We start from the raw sequence: 23,404 nt of genomic DNA, 5'->3' as shown, positions 1-23,404 counted from the left end.
GGCTTGGTGGCGGCCATCAACCCGTCCTCCTGTCAAGGGGCCGCCTCGAGCAAGCTCTGTCCCCGTTCATCGTCCTCCTGAGCCTCGGTCCTGGGAGAGGGGTCGGGTTGGCTGGGGAGGGCGGGCACTCGCAGCAGGTCGGGCCCGATGGGGAGGGTGCTGAGCCCAGAGAAAAGGTAAGTCAAGAACTAGTCCCTGCCGCCTGCCCTAGGACCTCTGCATGCATGTCATGGGTGTTGGGTGGTGGGTGTGACCCGGGCACCATAGTCTCTAGCTTCCGGCGCCCACACACCGAGCACCCCCTAGAGGCCCAGCAGTGCTGACCTGAATTTGCATGACCAAGACCTGGTCTCGGCTTCTGAGGCGCACCTCACCTGCGGGCCACCTAACCGCACTGTGTGGCACCTGTGTGGCCCGACGGTACTGGGACCAGGGTGCTGGGAATTTGGGGAAGGCTCCCCAGAGAAGTGAGCTTAAGCTGGAGTTCACCACAGCGGGAGGTGTCTGTCAGGAGAGGGGAGGGCTCAAGGCCAAGGGGACAGCAGGTGCAGGCATCGGTGGCAAGGCCGAGCAGGCCTCGGAGCCGGGTTATGAAGGACAAGGCATCTGGACAGGTAAGGCAGTAGGAACCACAAGATTGTTAAGCAAGAGGAGACCATCAGACCTGTTCTAGAGGGGGCCGAAGAGCGGGGAAGCCCACAGGACTTGGGACGCGGATGCCATGCTTCCTGGCAGGAGACAGGAGAAAGTGACCGACCATACCTGATGCTGACCACGTGCCCAGCCTTGTGCTTGGTTCTCACATGAAACCTTCCAGTCCCCACGGGAGGTACACTCCACATTTTGCAAAGAACCCACACGGAAGTGAAAGCTCACCTGGTAGAAGGCAAGGCAAGTTTCAGACCCACCTCTAACGTTTGTCAGTGCATCACTCAGCCTGGGGTCAGCTGGAGGGGAAGAGCTGAGTTTTGGAGTCCATGGACCCCATGAACAGTGGCCAACTCCCCCAAACCTGTGGCCCCTCACTGCACCTTCCAAGTGCCCTGTGCACGAGAGGCATGGACTCCATGCGGAAGGACCCACCCTGTAGGGGGTCACAACTCCTCCCACCAACAGTGGTCTTAACCAAGGCCAGTGGTTTGGGGCCCTGGTCAGTCTCCTGGTGGGAAACTGAGGCCAGACCTGCCCTGTACCAGACTCCCACGTCAAGAACGTCCCCATGGCCCTGTGAGCTGACGTTTCTAGTAAGCTCCCCTCACCCTGCCACACTGACTGCAGAACTGAGAATCCTTATGCTTGGCAGATGCCCTCTGAAGGCACAGGAAGGGGGACCGTGGGGCAAGAAAGGCAGGGGAGGAGATCTGGGCAGTACCAAACTGCTGCCTTTGGGGACTACATGGTGACGGCTGCTCCCTGCGTCCTGGCAGACCAGCTGGCAGAGACCCTCCAGTGTCCACCTGCCTCGAGGTAAAACAGGTTGGGCACGATGCAGGATGGGGGCCCCAACAGGCTGACCTGGGGGGGCTCTCAAAAAGGCCATGTTGGAGACCTCCTGCAGCTCAAGTTCTAAGGGCCCATCATCCACCTTCCACTCCACCCACCCCAGCAGGTGCCATGCAGCCTCTAGGCCCAGCAGAGGGGACCCAAACTTGCTAAGCAGCCTGCCAGAGCTCGCCTTGGCCTGGCCTTGTCTCCAGGGCTGTCCTGGGTAAGGTTATAGCAGCAGGCTGGGGAAGGAAGAGAGCCATTCAGGAAGATACTGGAGGCAGCTGCCATCGGTAGATTCTAAAACAGGGTGGCTAGGCCCTCCTAGTCCTTCTCAACGTGGCAGACGCCCAAGGAGCATGGCTCATGGGCCTGGCCATTTATAGCTCCCTGTCCTGCAAATGCAGGCCCCTGCAGCACCAGGTAACCGGGTTGTGTAGCCCTGTGCTTGGAAGGCCAGTGTGGAGGCAGGAGTCGCCCAGGCTAGACAAGCATACACTGGCTGGCCTGCAAGGCTGCTGACAGGAAGCACTGCTCCCCCCAGGACTGGCTTCACAGAGGCTGCGGCCTGGGCACCCCGGGCTCAGTGCTGCCACCGCATCTGAGACCCCCCGCCCCCCTCAGTGCAGCCGTGTGAGTTCTGAGAACATCTAGTCTCTATGCTGCCCTTCAGAGGCTCCCGTACTCGACCTGAAGCTCCAGGGTCAAGCGGCCCATGAACAGCGTCTCCAGACCTGGCAGCGCCATTGTGGCAGCCCCGGCTCTTCTAACTAGCTTCCTCTGGTTACCTCTGCATGATACTCAACGAAACATACAAACCAGGATGGCTGGCCTATAAGCAGCCAGCTAGACGCTCGCCACAAACGCCTTGTCTCTGAGCGTCCTTCAGATTTGGGTCTAACAGGATTCCAAGCCCGAAAGAACTATTACCTTTCCTGCCCCAGTTCCAGCCTCATCTCTGGCACTGAACAAGACCTAACCCTAGAATTCCAGATGTTAGAAATGAAGAACTCTCCCGGGCTACAATGGGAATAGCTTAGGGCCAGAACAAGAGATCTAAGTTGTAGTCCCAGTTCTGCTGCTGAGGAGTTGTGTGACCTTAGGCAAGTGACTTGACTTCTCCGGGCGGCCTGCTGGGGGCACCGGCTACAGGCTGGTAGGTCTTCTGGGCAGAGCCCAAGGACAGACCTGGCCAGCCAAACAGCTCAGGTTACATAGCTTTGCTTCCACCAAATCCCCGGCTCCTGGAATTTCAGCCTCTCACAGCCACAATGCAATTATGGGTGACCCTTGAACAACACAGGGGTTAGGGGCACGGATGCCCCCGCCCTGCACAGTGAAAAGTCTGTATTACTTTTGACTCTCCCATAAACTACTAAAAACCTACTCGTGACCTGAAGCCTTCCCAATAACAAAAACATCAATGCATTTTCTATGTTACGTGTATCATACACTATATTCTTACAATAAAGCTAAAGAAAATCACAAAGGAAATACATTTATAGTCCTGCACTATAAAAAATCCACCTATGAATGGACCCACACAGTCCAGACCTGTGTTGTTCCAGGGGTCAACTATAATGACCCTTCTTACAGCTGCAGCCCAGCTTGAACTTGGTCTGGAGACTGTCGGTCTTTATTTCAGAAATGCCCAAATCATGGGAAAGTGATGTGTCCCTGGGCATAGCCAGAGTCCAAAGAGCAACAAACCAGCCAAGAAACAAGCTGCACTTCCTATGTGTGACCAGCCAGCCCTCTGGGCAGTTCTGCAAAAAAGGAAACCACTCGACTGAGCCTAATTCTATTATCCGAGTCGCTGTGCTCACTGTTTTCTTGGGGATTAATATTCCCTGAAATAACAAACTTCCTAGTCAAGCTCTGAACTTCTGTTCGCAGTGGCTTTGTCGGCTTCTTTCCCAGGGCAAGAGTATCCGCAGACGACCCTTCAGTCAGCTTCCCGCGAACACACTGGGGCACGGCGTCTGCACCTGCAGGAATGTCAGCGTGCTCCTGGAAAGCAGAGTATACTTGCACTTTTATTCCTCACCAGTCGGCTGAGGTCTCGGACTCTCACTTGGCATCGGAATGACCTGGAGTCCTTGTTAGCAGAATTCTTGGACCCCCACCTCAGGAATGCAGTAAGACTCTCAAAAGCTCCCCTAGGTGGAGATATAAGTAACTATGAGCATTTTCCCTATTTCTGGCCTGAGAGTGGAGCCGGTGGGAGAGGTTTACATTCTCTTATATCCTTGTACCCTGTGTGAAACCCTCCCCGTAGCATGCATCCCTCTCCCTCCTCCCACCCCTCTTCACCCCCCCCCCCCACAAGCAAATGCACACACACCAGCAGGGAGTGCTGGCACTACAAGAAGTGCCACATGCCACAAGCCACAAGCTGAAACGACAGAAAAAGACTTCCTCCTCCTAAACTCCTTGACCAAACACCTGGCTCTACCTACATGGCTGATTCTTGAGTCAGGGAGCCTGCGACGCTTCTTGGGAGGCCTGTTAATAGAGACCGTTGCGGAAAGCACTGCTTTACAGCAGAGGAAATCAGAAATTCAGGATGAAAGAATGACAAGCAGCTCACCAGTAAGCCAGTAGCCAGCACGGTCTTCTAGACAATTTTGAAAGAAGTATTTTGATTAAAGCATAACTTTTTTTGCCTCCCAAATAAATCAGAAAGGAGATAAACCCTGGTATTTGGATACACGTTTGGAGTAAGAAAAAGATTCCCAACTGTTTTACACCAACTTCCTCATTCAATAAGAGGAGGAAGGAACTGTGACCTTAACTCTAATTGTCTGAAATACCCAAACCTCCACGCCTTATCCCATTGATGGAAGGCAAAGTCCTTCATCCCCAATTCCCACGTGAATAATTACACGAGAGGTAAGTTAAAAATGCTTCCTTTATTACATAAAGCCAATACTGCTACTTCTAAGTTCAACTGTGTGCATCTCTATATTGTTCAAAGTGTTATGCCTGTGATGTTAAAGACAATCACCTCCAAGTGTCATCAGGTGGTGGCTTCCTGTGGGTGTCATCCATTATCCCTGCTCCCCATTTCACATACAATCAATAAACCGCTCTAGGAAATTAGGAAGTTGTCCCAGGCCCCAGCGTATACATATAGTGTTCTTCCACTCCTTCCTGCACCAGAAGCAATGAAATTCTGAAGGAGACACAGTTAAAGATGTTACAGGTGTCCCAGCTTGTCAATACACCATTTTATCATCTTCACTAACGAAGTGTTGTAATTACAACGGAGCCCTAATTTGCATTAGAATTAGTTGTTACAAGGTATTGTAGGTTCTCCTGAGGACACACCATCATTTTCTTTCCAAGATGCAAGGTCACTCCCCAAACAGTCTCCCAACTAGCAAGTGGAGAGCTCGCTGCAGGTGCACGGAGCTGCTTCCCGTACGCCGACTGCGTGCTCAGAACAGTGCTCTGCAAGACCGGCGCTGGCCAGAAGCGCGTGCAGCTCTGAGGCAGTCCCCATCACACGTCTGCTCGAAGTAAAGACCGCCTGACTTAGTCTTACTGTAGTTAGTATATTAGTGCCGTTACGTGTGGTAAGGAGATGTATTTTCCGTGATGCAGTTTAGCTCAAGAGAAAATAAAGAATGTGGGCCAAAATTATAACCAGATTATGACCAATTCTCTAAGCAAAAGAAACAAAGTAACTGCCGAGGTTACAAAGATTCAATGATTCTCTTCATATGGCCCTTGTACTGTCTGGTGAACTGCATTACCAAAAATCAGGAGTTTAACAAAAACCTTTACAAGCCAACTCATCAAAACAGGCGTTTGGCCAATAAAAATTTAATTTCACACCAATAAAACTTTAGATTTTTGATTTATTTAGGGCCATCTGCACATGTTTATAGAATATTTAGTTTACTTCAACAGATGACAAGACAGCTCCCCCTCTGTGAGACCCTGGCCTAAACATATTTGCTTTACTCATATAGCAAGAGGATAACATTAAACATGGAAGCTTTCGGTTTGTGGCACTGAATGTCTACACAGGGCATCCTTCAAAAGCTACAATTAAGGATCCGCCTAGCTTTTCAGCAATACAAGCCCGATTGAGGTCTTCTGGCCCGTTTGCTTGACATTCGTGTTTTATGCCTAGGGAGAAAAAACAATTCTCTTTAAGGATTATAGCAGTAACGTAACCTATTTCTTTCTCTAAGACAGGAAACTGTTTTAAAAGACCAGTCCTAGTATGGACAGAAAAGCTGTGGTAGATACAAACAGTGGAACAGGACACAGTAAGGAGGATACGTCATAAGTATGTGCATCCAAACAAAAGACTGACAGAACGCTGACTAAAAGCCAAACCTCATAAAAGCATACAGTCTGGATGATTTCATTTGTACAACGGAAAATCAGCCGAAGCTACTTTATGCTGCTAGAAGCCAGGCTGCTGGTTCCTCTGTGGAAAGGACTAAGAGAAGGTGGTGTGACTCGAAGGGGCACGAGGGAGACTTCTGGAGTGCTGGTGGTTAAAGCAGGGAACAACCACTCTGTTCAGTTTGTGAACGTTGAGTTCTACAAAAATTTATCATGTACACTTTTCTACAGATATGCTGTGTTTTGATAAAAAGTTAAAAAGCAGATCTAGTAATTTTCTTGGTTTTTAAAACGTAAGTAAAAATATAAATCCAATGCTTCGATTGCACAGTTGCTTTTAGTCAACTATGCTGAAGAGTAAGAGTATTTACAACGGCATCCCCTCTGCTCTGAAGTTCGCTCTCCAGTGGTACCCTACTGCACGTTTAAGAATTCTAGCACAATGAACACCATGCGAAACGTGTTACTGATGGCTGTCTCAGAAAAATTACATCGCCTCACTGCAGAACGAGCTCACTCAGGGAACCACACACAGCAGCTTCTCTGTAAGCAGCTGCGTTGTTTCCGATTCTCCGTAATTTTAAGTCCATTTCCTAAGCTGCAGCAAGTCCAGCAGGCCAGCTTTTAGACCACTTAGGATTGACTGGAGAAAGCCAGTGACAGTCTCGTAAGGGAAAAAAGTGACAAGGTGACCATCTTTAACATAAGCAGGTCAAGTCTATATAGGAATTCCCTTTCCTTCACGGAAAGGCAACGCAGCATAAGGATGGTGAGGAATCCATCGTCAATCTTTTTCAGTTGCGCTGTGGAACGCTGAGAAGTCATGCTAAAACATCAGTTAACCAACTGCTGAACACAGTTCGGCGGGGGGGGCAACATCAACCCAAGCGCACGTAGAATCGGACAAGGCCTGAACTACGCGGCAGCAGGTTTCAAGGAAAGCAGCGAGATTTCGTTTTCCTAAGTAAAGCAAGCTAGAGCAAACCCGTTCTACTACAAGACTAGAAAAACCAGCCACAGTAAAACAAAAACCACACTGGGTCCAGCCCTGTGACCTGGGCTCGCCCAGCTGTTTGGAGCTGGCCATGGCCAGGAAGGTGGTGGGGCAACCTGTCACACTGAATTCATGCGATCCACACCAAGCCTCCCATTCTGCAGCGAGACAATCAAGGCCCAAGGAGGGTAAGCGCTTTGGGCCGGGGTCACACGGCAGTTAAGTTACAAGCTTAGCCCTCAGTGCAGGCCTCTGGGCATTTGCCCCATGCTCTTCCCATCATACCAACACTTCCTCCTGGCTGGAGGCAGTAAGTATGGTCAGGCCAGCTCAGCAGGATTCCAATCACCCCGTGCCAAGGCAAAGACAAGTGGCCAGTTCAAGTGGTAATTACGAGCACTTTCCTTTGGACACAGATGAGTCAGGTACCTAAAATCATACCATTCCAAAGTAAAGCTAGAGATAAAGAGTATCCTTTCCCATTTATGAATGTTTCCTTTTTTCAACTTTGTTAAGTCAACGGATTCATAGGCAATAATAAATTCATTATGTAGTATGGCCACTGTAAAGCAACGAATCTCCATACGCTTTGTGAGGAGCTCAGCAGCATCCCAAACTAATTTAAAACCAGCCTAAACAAGCAATATGCACACAACCTAGAGAATAAAGGGGTTTGTTTTCTCTCACCCCCCCTTCTCCTCCAAGGATAAGGTTTTTAAGACAGGTCGTTCAGATCCAGAGTGACTGGCACAAGGCAGAAGACATGCTGAAAGCGAGGTTCAGCCTTCCAGGTTTTCCCTCGAAACAGGCAGCCCTGGCCTTCTTTGTCACCGAGGCTCTCCAAAGGAAGTAAGGTGCTTCTTGGAAAAGGCGTAGCCCCCATTCCAGGGGCCCACCACACCTCTCCATATCTGGAAGGAAATCTAACCCATACCTTGAAACTTCTTTTTGATCGCATCCTTGGAGCTGGCATAGATCATCTTACTCTTCAGGGGAGCTAGTTCCGGTGCCCTGGATAAAGAGATGCCAAAAACGGAAAAAAGGCTTAGAGAAGTACGATTGTCCTGTGTGAAATATTTGCATCAATGATGGGGGAGGGTCCTCAGAATCTCCTGGGAGAGTTTTGCTAACTACACAGTTTCTCTGTTCCCCCACTCCTCGGAGACTAACTGTCAAGGACAGGCATACACAGAATGACTCAGGTGGACTAAGCTGGAAAAAAACCAGAGAACTACCAATTAAAAATCAGATTAACAGGGCCATAATAAAGAAAACCAACACTGGATAGCTGACTGTATTGCCTAATTTGTTTTCTTTAAATTTTTTCCTCATTTTTATCAATCAAGGCTTGAGTTCAGGCTAATAACAACGATCTTCTTTTCAACTCTTTCCGGCTAGAAAAAAAGCTTCAGAAAGTATACAGAATAATCTGTAAATCAAGTATTTGCCACCATGAATTAAGATGTGTTAGCAATTTTAGCATTTTCACTTCAGATTATTTGTAATATATTCTTTTTTAGAAAACAAAGTAAAGGTCCCCTTCTAGACCCTTGCAAGTCCCTTCATTTATGTCTATTCCAACAGACAAACAGCAAATTCTGACCACATGAGTACTTGCTTTCCATCTTAGTCTCACATTATAAAAGATGTCACAAGGATTTTTTTTTACACTTAAGGAATTCAGCAATAATTATGCCTTGTCAATATTATCTTGTATTTACACAACTTTTAGTGTCTCCCTCCTTCTGAATGAATACTAGAAGCACAACATACGCTTCATCACTTTCTTCTCCAGCAATACTGAAAACTAACAGACATATGAACAATGCACAGAAAAACCTCATCCTATTTAAACTGCTTGTCGACGAATTATTTCCCACTATGCCACCAAACCCCAGGCCTGCCTCCGCTCCACACTATCTGGATACACTGCTACATGGAGTATAAATACTTCGAACTGCAAACAAATACTGCAAAGCCTAATGCTTGCATTTAGCTGCCATATTTCCAGACCATTCCACAGTCATTAGCACTGAGGGCTAGTGTGGACCTCACCTAGTCTACTCCTCCCACAGAGGGCACTTTCTATTCTTAGGAACCAGGAACAGCGGTCTTTGTGTCTTTCAGATGCTTATTCCTCCCAACCTGAAGTTCCAACGTGGGAGGCAGAGCTATAACCACCACCGTAGTCTGGAAATTGCTTGAGCTGCAAAGTTAAGTGGGTACTTTCTTTATGCAAAATAGGTCAGGGATGGGGAAAAAGCATTAGATGTTCTGATTTTACTCTAACCAGATTTTTAAAACACTTTAAGTAAGAGCCATTCCCTGGGCCCTAAACAGAGGCTGTCACGGGAAACTCCTATAAGGTTATACATTCTCTTAAAGCAACAGTGAAAAACAAAACACTGCGTTAACACTGAACTCCCTCTTCTTTCTACTTTTATTCTCCACATGTTCTTTAATAATGATGTATTATTTTCACAGTGGGGCAATAAAAGTAGAAAAAAACAGGGAAAAAATAGTGCAAATGAAGTAAACAGTCACCAATCTAAAAGCCTAAACCTTCAGCTGCCATTCTCCTACTCAGCTGTAAATCTCAGAAGGGCAGAGCCTTCACCCGTGTTGCTCACAGCTGTTTTCCCAGGCTCTAACACAACACCTGGAACGTGGCAGAAATAAAAGCTCAAATCAGGAATGTGCTCATCTGAAGCCTCATTAGCTGCTATCCTTACGTAGGTAAGTTCGTGGCTCTCAGACTTGCAGAACAGTAAGCTGCCCCCAAACAAGCACTCTGACCCCACATTTATATTCCACACAGCATCTTGGTTCAATCAAATTCAGTTGATTAAACCAGAACTCTTTAGCCTTCCTAGCTCCATATCCCAAGCTGTTGGTGATACACAGCTAAGAGCTAAGCCCCTCCTAGCCTTGTCCTGGCTCAGGCAAAAGTATCAAGAGGAGCCTCATTCCCCACAAATCAAAGACTGTTACCACTCCGTGCCCTTCCATTGGAAGCTAGAGAATATTCTACGTAAAAATTCCGTATCAAGGAAAGTAATATAATACAACTAAATAAGAGACACGTGTGACTTTTAACTCACGCTTAATCTGAAACTTACTTGAAAAGACCAGGATAACTAAATTAAGCAACCTTCTAAGAAAAAGGCCACATAAATCACCTTATAACACTTTTTCACTGTTTAGAACAATGCTGTCCAGAAGGGCTTTCTGCACTGATGGAAATGTTCTGTCTGTGCTACCCAATAAGGTGGCCACTAGTCACATGTGGCTACTGAGCATTTGAAATGTGGCAATTCGACTAGAAAATGAATTTTACAATGTATGTAATTTTAACTATTTTAAATTTAAATAGCCACAGTGGCTAGTGGCTACCCTACTGACCTAATTACAGTTGCAATGATAGTACCAACTTCCAAAGTAGCAAACCACAAGGGCCCCTGGGTGGCTCGGCTGGTTAAGCCTATAACTCTTGGTTTTGGCTCAGATCATGATCTCAGGGTCATAAGATCACCCAGCAGGGAGTCTGTCTGAGATTCCCTCCCACTCCTTCTGCCCCCCCCCCCATTTACTCACTCTCTCTCTCCCCCGCCCAACCCTCAAATAAATAAATAAATTCTTTAAAAAAAAAAAGGTAGCAAACCACAGAGGAACAAGTAAAGGATGAGTGTTTTAAAAAGTGAAAGGCTGGATCCTGGCAAGACGTGTTGGAGAAGGATTTTGGTGGGGTAAACTTTCTTCTCAGGATTCTAGGAAGAATTTTTAGAGAAATGTTAGCATCTGAGTGAGTTTGGAGAATGCATAAAATCTAGCTCGTGTCCCTACCCCGACCAAAACAATCAACAAGTAAAAGTCATTCATATTCTTTCAAGTACACACAGAGTAGTTTTGGTCCCACAAGCATTAATCTAGCTAAGGACGTTATGAATAAAAATTGTAATAAATTAGTTGTAAATGAAAATTAAATGACAATGACTGCAGAAAGCTTGACAAAATCCTTGGCCCTAGGAACTGGTTCACCAAGTGCTAAAGGTAAGATTAACTCTGAGTTATACAGAGGCTCAATATTTCTGATGCTTACCACAAAAAAAACATCAATTCCTCTTTCCTGGATTCCTTGGTTTCAAAGCTTGCATCATACAAAGCATAGCGACAATCTTTTTCAGGAAGCATTCCCACAAAATGCTTGAAAGGATCAGTTATGGTTACACCAACATCTCCAACCAAGATCTCTTTCCCTTCTTCTACAATGATGCACTTTTTGTCTGCACTGAGACAAAAAATGACGGCCTTCTTTCTTTTCTTGATTTCTTCTGGTGTGGAGCACTTCCGAACTTTCATGTCATAGAAAATGCGACATACTTCATCTGCAACTTGCACTCCGGAGGCCTATAACAAGGAAAAAAAAAGTCAAAAGGAGGCTTACAATTTTTATTGTACCAAATATAAAAACACTATGTAACTTTTCCTTATAGATTGGCACACACTTCAAATTTTTAAGGTATACTCATCATCGAACAGAAAAACAAAATCTAAGCTGCAATCGCTAGTTTCAGTCATTCAACTTTAAAAAGATGACATACGTAAAGTATCCATCACTATTGCAGAGGCGTAAGACTGAGCTACAGCAGCCCCTCCTACCTTAACACGTGGAAAAAGGTGCTTCGTAAGGTATTAGGTTCCTCTCTTGTAAAGGGGTTGCTCAGAACCCTGAGTAGTCATCTCCACAGTTAATGATACCCAAAATTCTTTTTATAATGCATAGCAGATGGACAGAGGGGCTGCACTGGGAAAATTCCATCCTGCCAGGATATCTTTCTCTAATAAAGAATTAAAAGGTCTTTGTTCTACACACACTTCAAAATTATGTGATTAATATTTGGTAACCGTATTAATCATATGCCTTTAAAATTTCACTTACAAAATCTCCCAAGTTTTAAATTAAGATCACTAGATCTTGTTTCAACCACAAAAAAGACATGATAATATGTGACATGATGGAGGTATTAGTGTAATCACCATCCTGCAGTGTACAAATGTATCACGTCAACACCTTGTACATCTTCAGCTCACACAATGTTATTTGTTCTATCTCAATTTTAAAAAAGGATAAGAAAACGCTTACTTACTGCTGTAGAAAGAAGACAGTTTAATTCAGGATCATACTGACCAGAAAAATAAACATTCTACCATGTTATTACACTTGCTATTCTGAAACGTGACCCTGATAGCAAAAGGTCTCAACCTGAGTTTTTAATCTTTTCATCTTTAAGGAGTGTTCTATTTGCATTAACTTTACTAAAGCCATAATTTTTGATGCCTCATTAAATACTTCGGTTTGCATGTTAGCTTTTCGAAAGCAAGAACTATAAACTTCATAAATTTAAATACTAAACAATGCAAAAAATATTAACGACACCCAAAATTAATGTCAAGTAATTTGATTAATAAAACTGCATATAAGATGAAAGGACAGAGGCACCTGGCTGGCTTAGTTAAGTGTCCAACTCTTGGTTCCAACTCAGGTCATGATCTCAGGGTTGTGAGATCGAGTCACGTGTCATTGCTCCACACTCAGTGTGGAATCTGCTTGAGATTCTCTCTCTCCCTCTCCCTCTACCCCTCCCTGCCCTTTCTCTCTAAAATAATAATCTTTTTAAAAAGATGAAAGGACAGCCCACATGAAGAGAAAATATTTGCAAATCATATTTCCAATAGGAACCTGTACCCAGAATAAATAAAGATCCCTTATAACTCAAAAATAAAAAAGATGACCCAAATTAAAAATGGGTAAAGGATTGGAATAGACATTTCCCCAAAAAAGATATAAAAATGGTCAGTAAGCACTTGGAAAAAGTGCTCAAATCATCAGCATTAGGGAAAACCACATGTCAAAACCATGTCAAAACCACAAGGATCTACTACTTTACACCCACCAGGATGACGGTAACAACAAAGACAGCAGCGACCAATCTTGGTGAGGCTGCTGAGACACTGGAACCCTTCTATGCTGCTGACAGATTTGTGAAACAGCTGCTTCAGGAAAGAGTTTGGCAGTTTCTCAAAAGCTGAACACGGAGTTAACACCTATCAATGCCACTCCTAGGTATATACACAAGAGAAATGAAAGCATATGTCCATATAAAAACTTGTACACAAATGTTCAGAGCAGCATTATTCATAATAGCTAAAAGGCAGAAGAATGTTTATCAACTGAATGAATGGATAAACAAAATGTGGTAACATCCATACAATGGAATATTATTCAGCCCTAAAAAAAATTAAGGTAGTGTTACCCGCTATAACATGGATAAACCTTGAAAAACATTATGCTAAGTGAAAGGAGCCAGATATAAAGGCAACATACTGCATGATTCTATTTCTATGAAATGTTCAAAATAGGCAAATCCATGGACAGGAAGTAGATCAGTGGTTTCTAGGAGCTTAAAGGGAAAAAGGAATGGGAAGCAACCACTAATGGGCATGGGCTTTCTTTATAGTGTGATGAATGCTCTGGGATTTGACACTGGTGATGGATGCACAACTCTGAATACACTGAAAACCACTGAATCACACTTTATGATATGTGAGTTATAGCTTTGTGAAGCTGTTACTTGAAAATGCACATAAGAATTCTGGGGGTTAAAATACACCAAGATTCTAGCATTTACATAATATTGGGGTATGTGGGCCATTTAGTCATCTCATGTATTAAAAGAGCTCTAGGGGCGCCTGGGTGGCACACCGGTTAAGCGTCTGCCTTTGGGTCAGGGCGTGATCCCGGCGTGATGGGATCGAGCCCCACATCGGGCTCCTCTGCTATGAGCCTGCTTCTTCCTCTCCCACTCCCCCTGCTTGTGTTCCTTCTCTCGCTGGCTGTCTCTCTCTCCATCAAATAAATAAATAAAATCTTTTAAAAAATAAAAAATAAAAAAATAAAAGAGCTCTAACATACTTCAATTCTATCTAATCTAGTCCACATCTAATCATAATTTACTTCAATCCTATCTAATCCACACTTTGTTTACAGACAAATATTCATGAGGTAGTATAGAAAATCAAGACTAGAAAACTACCACAAAAGCTATCCTATCACTTTCCTACTTTAAAAAGCACTTTTCTTAAACTTTCTTGTACTGCTTTAGAAGTAGTATTATTCTAATCTTCACAGTTCATCTCTGTTAAGCAAGAATTTTTATTTTGCTTTTTTTTTTCAGAGAATAAAATGTTGCAAGTAACAAAGATTAATGAATATTAGACCCCAATTCCTCCAACTCCCTAGTCCATCATGTGGATCTGTAAATCACAACTGACCAACCCATATTTAAAAGCATGAAGAAAACACTGGAAGCCTTATATATCCAACTAACCATTTGAATGTATCTGTCAATATCTAAGCGAGTTACCTCAAACAGCACTAAATTCTGACTTGGAAATAAAGCATATTAATCACATATCAGCATGGAAGCAGAAAGTAAATATGTATTCTGCAATTATAATGCAATTAATGTCAGCCAAATCTAGCTATAACTTACAGGAACCTTAAAACCCTCATAAGGAGAGGTCTGAGCTATTTTCTACCAAAAAGGATGTTTGTAAAGGTTTCTGATGAGGAATAATATAGACACTTCTGCTTGAGGAAATTAACACTGAAGACTCTGAAGGAAAAATTGGCAAGCATACTGAAAACAGGAAGACCACTTCCGAGGCAATTACAACTATCCAGAGGATGTTAATTTTAGAGACACCTAGGTGATGACCAGCTAGCAACTGGAAATGTGAGCATGGATCTAATCGATACTTTGGACTATAATCAATATCATAGAGGTACCCACATTAAGTAGCATAAGAGTAACAAGTGAAGGGGACTAAGAAGAAATGATCAGAAAACTAAAAAGAAAAATTAAGAAGGGACAGAACAGCATCCTAGAAGCCAAGGGAGAGTACTGGGGGGAGGGGGCAGGGGTGGTCATCAACACCAAAAACTGCAAAGTTTGAGAATGACTGCAACAGACCACCAGTTTTGGCAACTGAGTTTTTTTTTTTTTTTTTTTTTAATAATGCCTACAGACCTGATTTAGGAGCAAAAACCTTCAAGAACTTTTTTTTAATAATTTTTTATTATGTTATGTTAGTCACCATACAGTACATCCTTAGTTTTTGATGTAGTGTTCCATGCTTCATTATGCATTTCAGGAGATTGGAGGAAGCGGGCAGAGGTCCAGGGTAATGGGCTGAGGATTTACAGGGTTAAACCGAGAAGGTAAAGACAGGAAGCAAAGATAGTTAATGGCAGGGGCGCCTGGGTGGCACAGCGGTTAAGCATCTGCCTTCGGCTCAGGGCGTGATCCTGGCGTTATGGGATCGAGCCCCACATCAGGCTCTTCCGCTATGAGCCTGCTTCTTCCTCTCCCACTCCCCCTGCTTGTGTTCCCTCTCTCGCTGGCTGTCTCTATCTCTGCTGAATAAATAAATAAAATCTTAAAAAAAAAAAAAAGACAGTTAATGGCAAAGAGAAAAGGAAGACTATGTGCTAACTTTACAGAAATTATCCTACGACTGGGGAAATCTGACCATACTAAAAGTTTAAGAGTTTGAAGGAACAAGAGGAAAACCAAAACACTAGGGGAAAAACACACACACACACACAATAGTGAGTATTTAACTGTTGTCACATACTTCTAAATCACGAAAATTCTGAGATAGCTACTGTTATTATTTGCATCTTACAAATGGGGAAACTGAGTCATAGAAAGATTAAGTTACTTGGCCAGAGTCACACGGAAACCTATAGCAGAAGTGAGATCTGAGCTCAGGCAATTTGGTTCCAGAGATACGCATAACCACTTACAATTAAGAGAACTCTAGAGAGACTGATGAGATCCAGGGCACAGATGAGGGAATCAGTTTTAGAAAAGAACATACTAATATCCCTCGATTTTCAAAAGTTAAGAGTTACACCAGTTTGCCTTTACAAAAGACCTGCATTAGTACCTATTTTCACAGACCAAAACAAATCTAAAGATTTTCATGTTTACAAAAAAAGGCAACAGCAAAAATAGCAGAGTGTTTATATGGAGGCAGCGCCCACCCCAAGCAGTGAGAGTGACCCCGCCAACCTCCTACCCCAGATCTACACTCAGCATCGCCACATCAAGCCACCACAGCTTTACACTGTGTCGGTCAGCGTCTGTGCTATATCTCGATTTATTTTGTTCATCTGTAACCAAGATGTGTCCTAAAAGTACCAAAGAGTCTAAGAAAGGTTATGTTTGGGTCTGGAAATGCTCAAAAATTTTTCCATATAAATTAATGGTAATTGCTACACCATTTTGGCTTATGAAAGGTTTCACAGACTCGCTCTACTTTTGGATAGTGGGGGAAATCTACACCCTTTTTTCCTCTAAAATAGTAAAAGGGAGGGCAACAGTTTCAAGAAGGAAAATACACATTGCTAAAAACTGTACTTGGAAACCTCTATTTTCTCTGTGAAGTATAAACCAGGAGAAGTAGAGCAGAAGTTTGAGGGCAAGTTAGGTAAAGATTCAGAATAGCTGTTACGGGGAGTTCCTAAGGGAATCACCTAAGGACAAGCAAAGGGGCTCTGAGGACATCTAAAGGTTCAGCTGAGGTCAGAAAGGGTGGCGGGAGAGAAATCTGGCAGTGCACAGATGTTGACGGCAGTTAGGTGGAAAGGAAGGACCCTGTATTCTCCCTAGGAGATTTTATCCATGCTTAAGGTTTCAAGCCCTAATCCAAAAATGACTCGCACAATTGTTCAGATTTCTGCTTTTCTGAGCTCGAAGCCTTTACACCCAATTTCCTATCTACCACCTTCAGATGGATGTGCCAAAGACATCTGACACTCTGCATGTCCAGAATCCCCTTCTAGCCAGTATTCCTTTCTCAGTACGCACTTCCATCCCAGTTTACATAGACTCCAGACTTAAGAGATAGCCTCAATAGTTCCTTCTCCCTCACCTCACTTGGGTCTTCGACTTTTCATATTTTTTTCCAAGACATTCAGCTCTCTCCATCTCTGTCACCACTCTCCCAGCCCAAGCCACTGCTTTCTGTTATCTGAACTGGTAGAATAACCCCCCAAGCGGCCGCAGGGGAGAGAGATCAAGAATGTATATACCACACTGCTTCCTCTTCGTGGCCACACAGGAAGACTACAATCCCCAGCCTTCCTTGCAAGTTAGCTGGGGCCAGGGAGTTCTGCTCAGCAAAAGGCGGGCACGGTGATTCAAACAACTTTCAGCCCTGACTCTTTAAAAGTGATCTTCAAGCTGTCTTCCCCTGACAAGAGGACCTTGACGGACACTGTTTAAGATAGAAGAGGGCTGCCGACTCCCCTGAACCCTGCATGATATAGAAGAAGTCCTTTCTGTGTTAAGCCACTGAGATTTGGGGTTTAATACATTACCACAGTTGTTCAAATATGACAGACTGCCCAGACCCACTGCTGATCCCCCCTCCACCCTTCATCTTCTACACTGCAGCCAGAGATCTGAAACACAAATCCAATCTCCATGCTTACAATACTTCAATGGCTTTCCATTGATCTGAGGGTAAAAGCAGTAATAATTCTTTAACATAGTCTAGTCCTACCCACCTCTCCAGCTTTATCTTATACCACACAAGCTCTGTAATCTAACTATCCTGGCCTTCTTAGTGATTTAGATTGGCCATGCTCCCTCCCACCCTCGCTCATACTGTACACCCTGCCTGGGCAACACTTCCCGACCCTTCTTTGCCTAATTCACTCTTTGGATCTCAGCTTAATTCTCACTTTGCAAAAAAGTTGTCTGGGTCATACCCACTATAACATGCTTCCATGACACCATGAATCTCTACCCCATAGCACTTACCACAGTTTCAATGTTCTATTTATTTTTTTATTAAGTTTATTTTAATTCCATTATAGTTGTGATACAGTGTTACATTAGTTTTAGGTGTACAATTAGTGATTCAACAATTCTACACATTATCAGCATTCATCATGATAAATGTACTCTTTTAATCCCCATCACCTATTGCAACCATCCCCCCCCCACCTCCCCTCTGGGACTGACTTATTTCACTTAGCATTATACTCTCTAGCTCCATCTATGTTGTTGCAATTGGCAACATTTCATTCCTTTTTATGGCTGAATAATATTGAGAGAGAGAGAGAGTGTGTGTGTGTGTGTGTGTATACACCACATCTTTATCCATTCATCTATCGATGGACATTTAGGCTGCTTCCATAATTTGGCAATTGTAAATAATGCTGCAATAAACATGGGGGTGCATGTATTCCTCTGATTCGTGCTTTTGTGGGTTTTTTGGGTAAATACCCTCAGTGTTCTCAAAGATTATTTACTTAATGACTGTCTCCCCAGATAGGCTGTAAATTCCCTAGGACAGACTGTGTCTGCTTTGTTCACTACTGCGTTCCTCGGAGGAAATCCAAGATTTCCCAAGACCCCCAAGGAGGTTTATTTGACTAATGGAGAAGATAAAGACAGCATATATAAAGCTTCAATACTTGGTAAAACTTTCATTATTCCTTGATAAACTCCAATGGAAGGGAGTTTAAAGAAGGAAGAGATTGAAAGGGGGGGCGGGGGGATGCAGGCATTCAGGCAGGATCTCACATGTAAGCTGACTTAAAGCATTCCAAAATAAGGGGACTGAAAGAAGGACAAAGCTAGCTCCTGATGAAGTGAACCTGGCACATACACTGTGAGAGGAGGATAAGGGGGGAGGAAACGGAGATGTGGGCTGGCTTCAGGTGGAAGAGGCCACAAATAGTAGGCTGAGTTTGGAGACCCTGGATATTTTTAAAAAGAAAATATGACCAGCTAAAAGGCTAATTCAGTAAGCAAGGCAAGATGTGATCAAGGCCCTCATCAGGGTAGTGGGAGCAGTATGAGGAGGAGGGCTGGATGCCAATACTGCAAAGTACTGAACAATAACTGGCTGGGAGAGAGAAGGTGGAAAGGAAGGAGTCAGGATAAAGTGTGTAGTTCGGTGCTTAGGATTTCGTCAAATGCTTCCTTTCTCACGTCTTTCCATAGGCTGGCTTTAGAGGTTTTAACGTTAGAGAAGTAGGGTCCTCTACCACTAGTAGTGTTATACTACTAAATCCTGCCCATGAAAATAATGAAAAATCCACCAGGTAAAGTGTATACTTTTAATACTATTGTATTCTATTCAATTGTAATAAATAAATATGCTTAAATTTGTTATACCTTGATTTACTTAGTTATATCCTTGAAATAGCACTGATATGGAAAATTAAACCACCAGCCCCTAGATTCTTGATAATGATTTTTTTTTTTTAAGATTTTATTTATTTGACAGAGAGAGACAGCCAGCGAGAGAGGGAACACAAGCAGGGGGAGTGGGCGAGGAAGAAGCAGGCTCCCAGCGGAGGAGCCCGATGTGGGGCTTTATCCCAGAACGCTGGGATCACGCCCTAAGCCGAAGGCCGACGCTTAACGACTGCACCACCCAGGTGCCCCGATAATGATTTTTATAAAGTAAAACTAAAACCATGAGGGCAGACAGAGAAAGCAGGGACTACCAGTCTTATGGCCTGGCCCAACACTGTCCTGGGGCCCCTCCCTTCCTAACCTCTAATCTAGCCCCGCACAAGCTCTTCTCAACAAGCTGGGAGCTCTTTTACCCTGGTTCAGGGGATTGGGGAGGTGCACTGGAAAGCTGGGGTAAAGATTAGCAGGAGGAAAAAAATATGAAATAATCCTAAGTAACCAACTGTATACAGTTTATTAACATCTTGGAGGCCAAAAGGAGACAACCTGAAATTAAAGCACCAGAATTATGAGAGGACCAGTTCCATCCAAGCTTTCCCACTGACTAGCTGTGTTACTCTGGGCTTGTCATTTAACATCCTCTGAAGTATACCGGTTCCTTCAACTAATTTATTTAGGGGGGCGCACTAGGTCAGTTTTCCAACTTTACAGTACACAGGAATCTTCTGGGAATCTTGTTAAACTGCTGATTTTAGAGATTCTGATTCAGAATATCTGGGGTGGAAGCTGAAGTTTTGTATTTCCAACAATAAGCTCCAGGTGAAGATCACTAAAATGTAGTTCTAGGGGCGCCTGGGAGGCTCAGTCAGTTAAGCATCTGCCTTCGGCTCCGGTCATGATCCCAGGGTCCTGGGACTGAGTCCGTGTCCAGCTCCTTGCTCAGTGGGGAGCCTGCTTCTCCCTCTGCCTCCTGCTCCCTCTGCTTGTGTTTTCTCTCTCTCTGACAAATAAATAAAATCTTTAAAATGTAGTTCTAAAATTTCAAGAAATTATATAATAAAATCTTAACTCATTGTTATTTTACCCCTTTGCCTACAGGCTTAATTTTTATAATGAAGCAGTTGTGATAAGAGCACTTTATTAAAACAGGCCCAAAGTCAAAGCATTTTTTTGTGCCGCAGACCTCTGGTGAAGCCTATGTGTCCTTTCTCAAAAGGATGTTTCAAGTAAAATGTATCTAGGGTGATGGTTAAGCACGCCTGTGAAAGTATTAATTTCAGTGGATTTGTTACCACCAAGAGGCATTATAGCAAATCTTAAAACAAAATCGATTGTAACACTGATCTACAGAATCATCTGTTCTTTACACTGTACTTTTTACCTAATAGAAAAGGTCCTCGCCCATCAATCCCAGTTTTCAGTATTTCTCTATAATGTTATATTACTAAGATATTAACTTCTTAGTTGTCAAGAAATTAAAAGTTTATTTTAAAAAGGAAAATCAAATTTAGTTTTGATTTTAAATTTATTTTTTTAAGTTACTACGTTCAAGTGCAAAGTTTTAACAATAAAGACCATTAAGGGATACTGTGAACATTGCACCGAAACTTGCTGCACAGCTGGGCAGGAAAATCTGGGGAAAACAGATTGCCACTACAGAGCGCTGTGATTACCTTACAAAGATACACAACCCACAACTTCAGTTTCCTTGTGTTCTGTCCCAGCGGCCACTGGAGAATAACCGTCACTCTTACAACTCCACCCCGGTGTCAAAACAGCTGCTGTTAAATAATTTCTTCATTCTATTTTATCTCACTGACTAGCAGTTTTTAACTTGCTCGTGAAGTACAGCAGATCTCAAATCTAAGTCTCCTGTGGCAGAGCTTCTGTGAAACACTGATTCAGAGATGAAATGAACGCATCTGAGGCGCCTCCTTAACACCCAAGCTCCACTAAGTGTGCATTTCAAATAGTTACTACCTGCAAACAGAAGGGGACGTAAACGTTACAGAGAACGTGTAACGCTGGGTATTTTAATAACTGTAAGTGACAGAACACTTACAACATCAAGTCTCTCAATTCTAGCATAAAGGCTGTAATTTTGGAAAGGAGCATCAAGTTTTTCAGATTCAGCTTTTGTAGACAACTAAACCGGCTCCAAAAACTAATGACTTACAGCAGTCCACCCTAAACCAGAATACCATAAACGCTCTATTTCTGTACTATGGACTGAAGTAGGATAGCTGACTTTGCCAACTACACTTTACGCAATCCTCACTGGAGAAAACAGGAATGAAAGTGAATTTCCTACTTCAGGAAAGTATTAATTTTTTTAAAAATATTTTTCTAAGCTAAGAGAATCTGAAATATTTGAAAGAAAGATATTGCATAGCAGACAAATACAATTTAAGATTTATAAACACTTGGCAGAAATCAGGTATTAGTTCCTTTCTTAACCTACTCAACTCTTAAACACCCAAGATAAGCATAATTAAAGGAGTTGGGGAGTTTAACAATGGGATCATGATTCTCCTGTATTTACACCATGCCTTGAATAACAGCCAAAGGAAACAAAAATGAGGGACTACACAACATTTGGGCTTCTGGCTACTACAACTGATGCTTCTGAGCAAGAACGTTGAGACAACAGAGTGGCAAGTGCTTCAAGGCACATTTCTACACAGAAATGACAAGAGCCTCACAGGTCCTGTGTTATAAGGGGGGCTGAATACATACATCCATCTCCCTACCAAAACTCCACTGAAGCACAAAAAGGGGATTAAAAAAAATAAAGAAAAAACCCCATAAACCCACAAGAACAAAGCAAAAACAAAAACCCAGAAGAAATAAGGAAGTTCAAACTAGGAAGAATGAGTGCCATTAGTCTGAGACACACTTAGGTCCCTAGATCCCTTCTTGACTTCCACCCTGCCACCTATCTGTGGAATTCTGGAGTTTATTTCTCTGACGAGGGTAAACAACAGAACTTTCTAGCTTAGGCATCACACCGAAAACAGGAAAATAGGGGATCATGTGTAAATGAATGCTAAGACACTCCCGCCACCACCACTGCCTTGAAGCCTGAAAATGATTTATGAAATCCTTAGTCCTACTGTTTCAGAGAGCCATGCTAACAGAACTTTCTGTGATGATGCAGATATTCGGTATCTGCGCTTTCCAATATGGTAGCCATTACCACACATGGCTGTTGAGCACATGAAATGAGGCTAATGCAACTGAGGAACTAAATTTTTATCCTTATTTTAAACAATTTAATATAAAAATAACACATGAAATTAACTCTTAATCATATGTTTTAGGTAAACAAATTTATAAGACATATTACATAGTTTTCTGCCTTGGAAAAACAGTATATTATTTAGCTTTATGGATGACTCATGACATCAGGAACCTTAGTTATTATTCTATATAGTGACAGGACAAGGATTTCAATTCTAGTTTACTAATAATTAAGGTCGACTATTTCTGGGGGCAAGGAAGCAATCTTGAAGGGAAATATAGATAAGACATTGTGTTCGTTGGAATGTCCTGAGTATTAATTTGGAAAAGTCAAAACAACCAAAATGAAGAACAGTCATAGAACTGAAGACAAGAAGGCCTGACTTAAGCAAAGCAAATATTTTAATTCATACAGATGGCATAATAAAAAAGTTTTTACTTTATTTTTTCTTTAAAGATTTTATTTATTTTTGGGACGCCTGAGTGGCTCAGTCAGTTAGGCATCTGCCTTCGACTCAGGTCATGATCCCAAGGTCCTGGGATCGAGTCCTGCATCTGGCTCCTTGCTAAGTGGGGAGCCTGCTTCTTCCTCTGCCTACCACTCCCCCTGCTTGTGCACTCTCTCTCTCTCTGACAAATAAGTAAAATCTTTTTTTTTTTTAAGATTTTATTTATTTTTGAGAGACAGCGAGTGAGCAGGGGGAGTGGATGGGGGAAAGGGAGAGAAGCAGACTCCTTTCTTCTTCAGGAAAAAAATGCTAGATACTCGGGAAGAACTGAAATAATGAATTTATAGTACAAAGTTTATATACTAGCAATAAGGATAGCTTCATTTTATGTAATATTACATATGACCATTCCAGATGAATTTTATAATTAATTGGGAATACATGTTTTAAATAAACTGATAAAGTCAGATATGTAATTTTTTTTCAATTTGCTATGTTTCTCTTTCTTATAAATAGAATTTGGAACATTTAATCTAAGAAGACTTTTAACCAGAGGAGAAAACATACTGTCTCATCATCTGTAAAATGTGAAT

General features: G+C 43.1%; 1 protein-coding gene and 1 long non-coding RNA gene across 2 annotated transcripts in view; one reads left to right on the top strand and one right to left on the bottom strand.

The window, feature by feature from the left end:
• The first annotated feature begins 110 nt into the window (after nt 1-110).
• On the top strand, nt 111-7,853 carry LOC148108070 (uncharacterized). Its single transcript, XR_015720966.1, has 2 exons — nt 111-4,377; nt 5,688-7,853. It is a non-coding gene; the product is annotated as an uncharacterized LOC148108070 (long non-coding RNA).
• The window catches only part of DSTN (destrin, actin depolymerizing factor), a 37,970-nt gene continuing 18,944 nt past the window's right edge, over nt 4,379-23,404 (bottom strand). Inside the window, exons 2-4 of the mRNA XM_045809432.2 lie at nt 10,941-11,248; nt 7,776-7,852; nt 4,379-5,622 (exon numbers count right to left, since the gene is read on the bottom strand). Of these exons, the coding sequence (XP_045665388.1) occupies nt 5,513-5,622; nt 7,776-7,852; nt 10,941-11,248 (495 nt within the window). The 3' untranslated portion in view covers nt 4,379-5,512. The remainder of the gene's footprint in view (nt 5,623-7,775; nt 7,853-10,940; nt 11,249-23,404) is intronic.

The sequence above is a fragment of the Ursus americanus genome, chromosome 22 (assembly GCF_024610735.1).
Source record: "Ursus americanus isolate L20-20 chromosome 22, mUrsAme1.1.p, whole genome shotgun sequence".
Lineage (NCBI taxonomy): Eukaryota > Metazoa > Chordata > Mammalia > Carnivora > Ursidae > Ursus > Ursus americanus.
The sequence above is the reverse complement of the archived record's forward strand: the minus strand, read 5'-3'. Positions and strand labels throughout refer to the sequence as shown.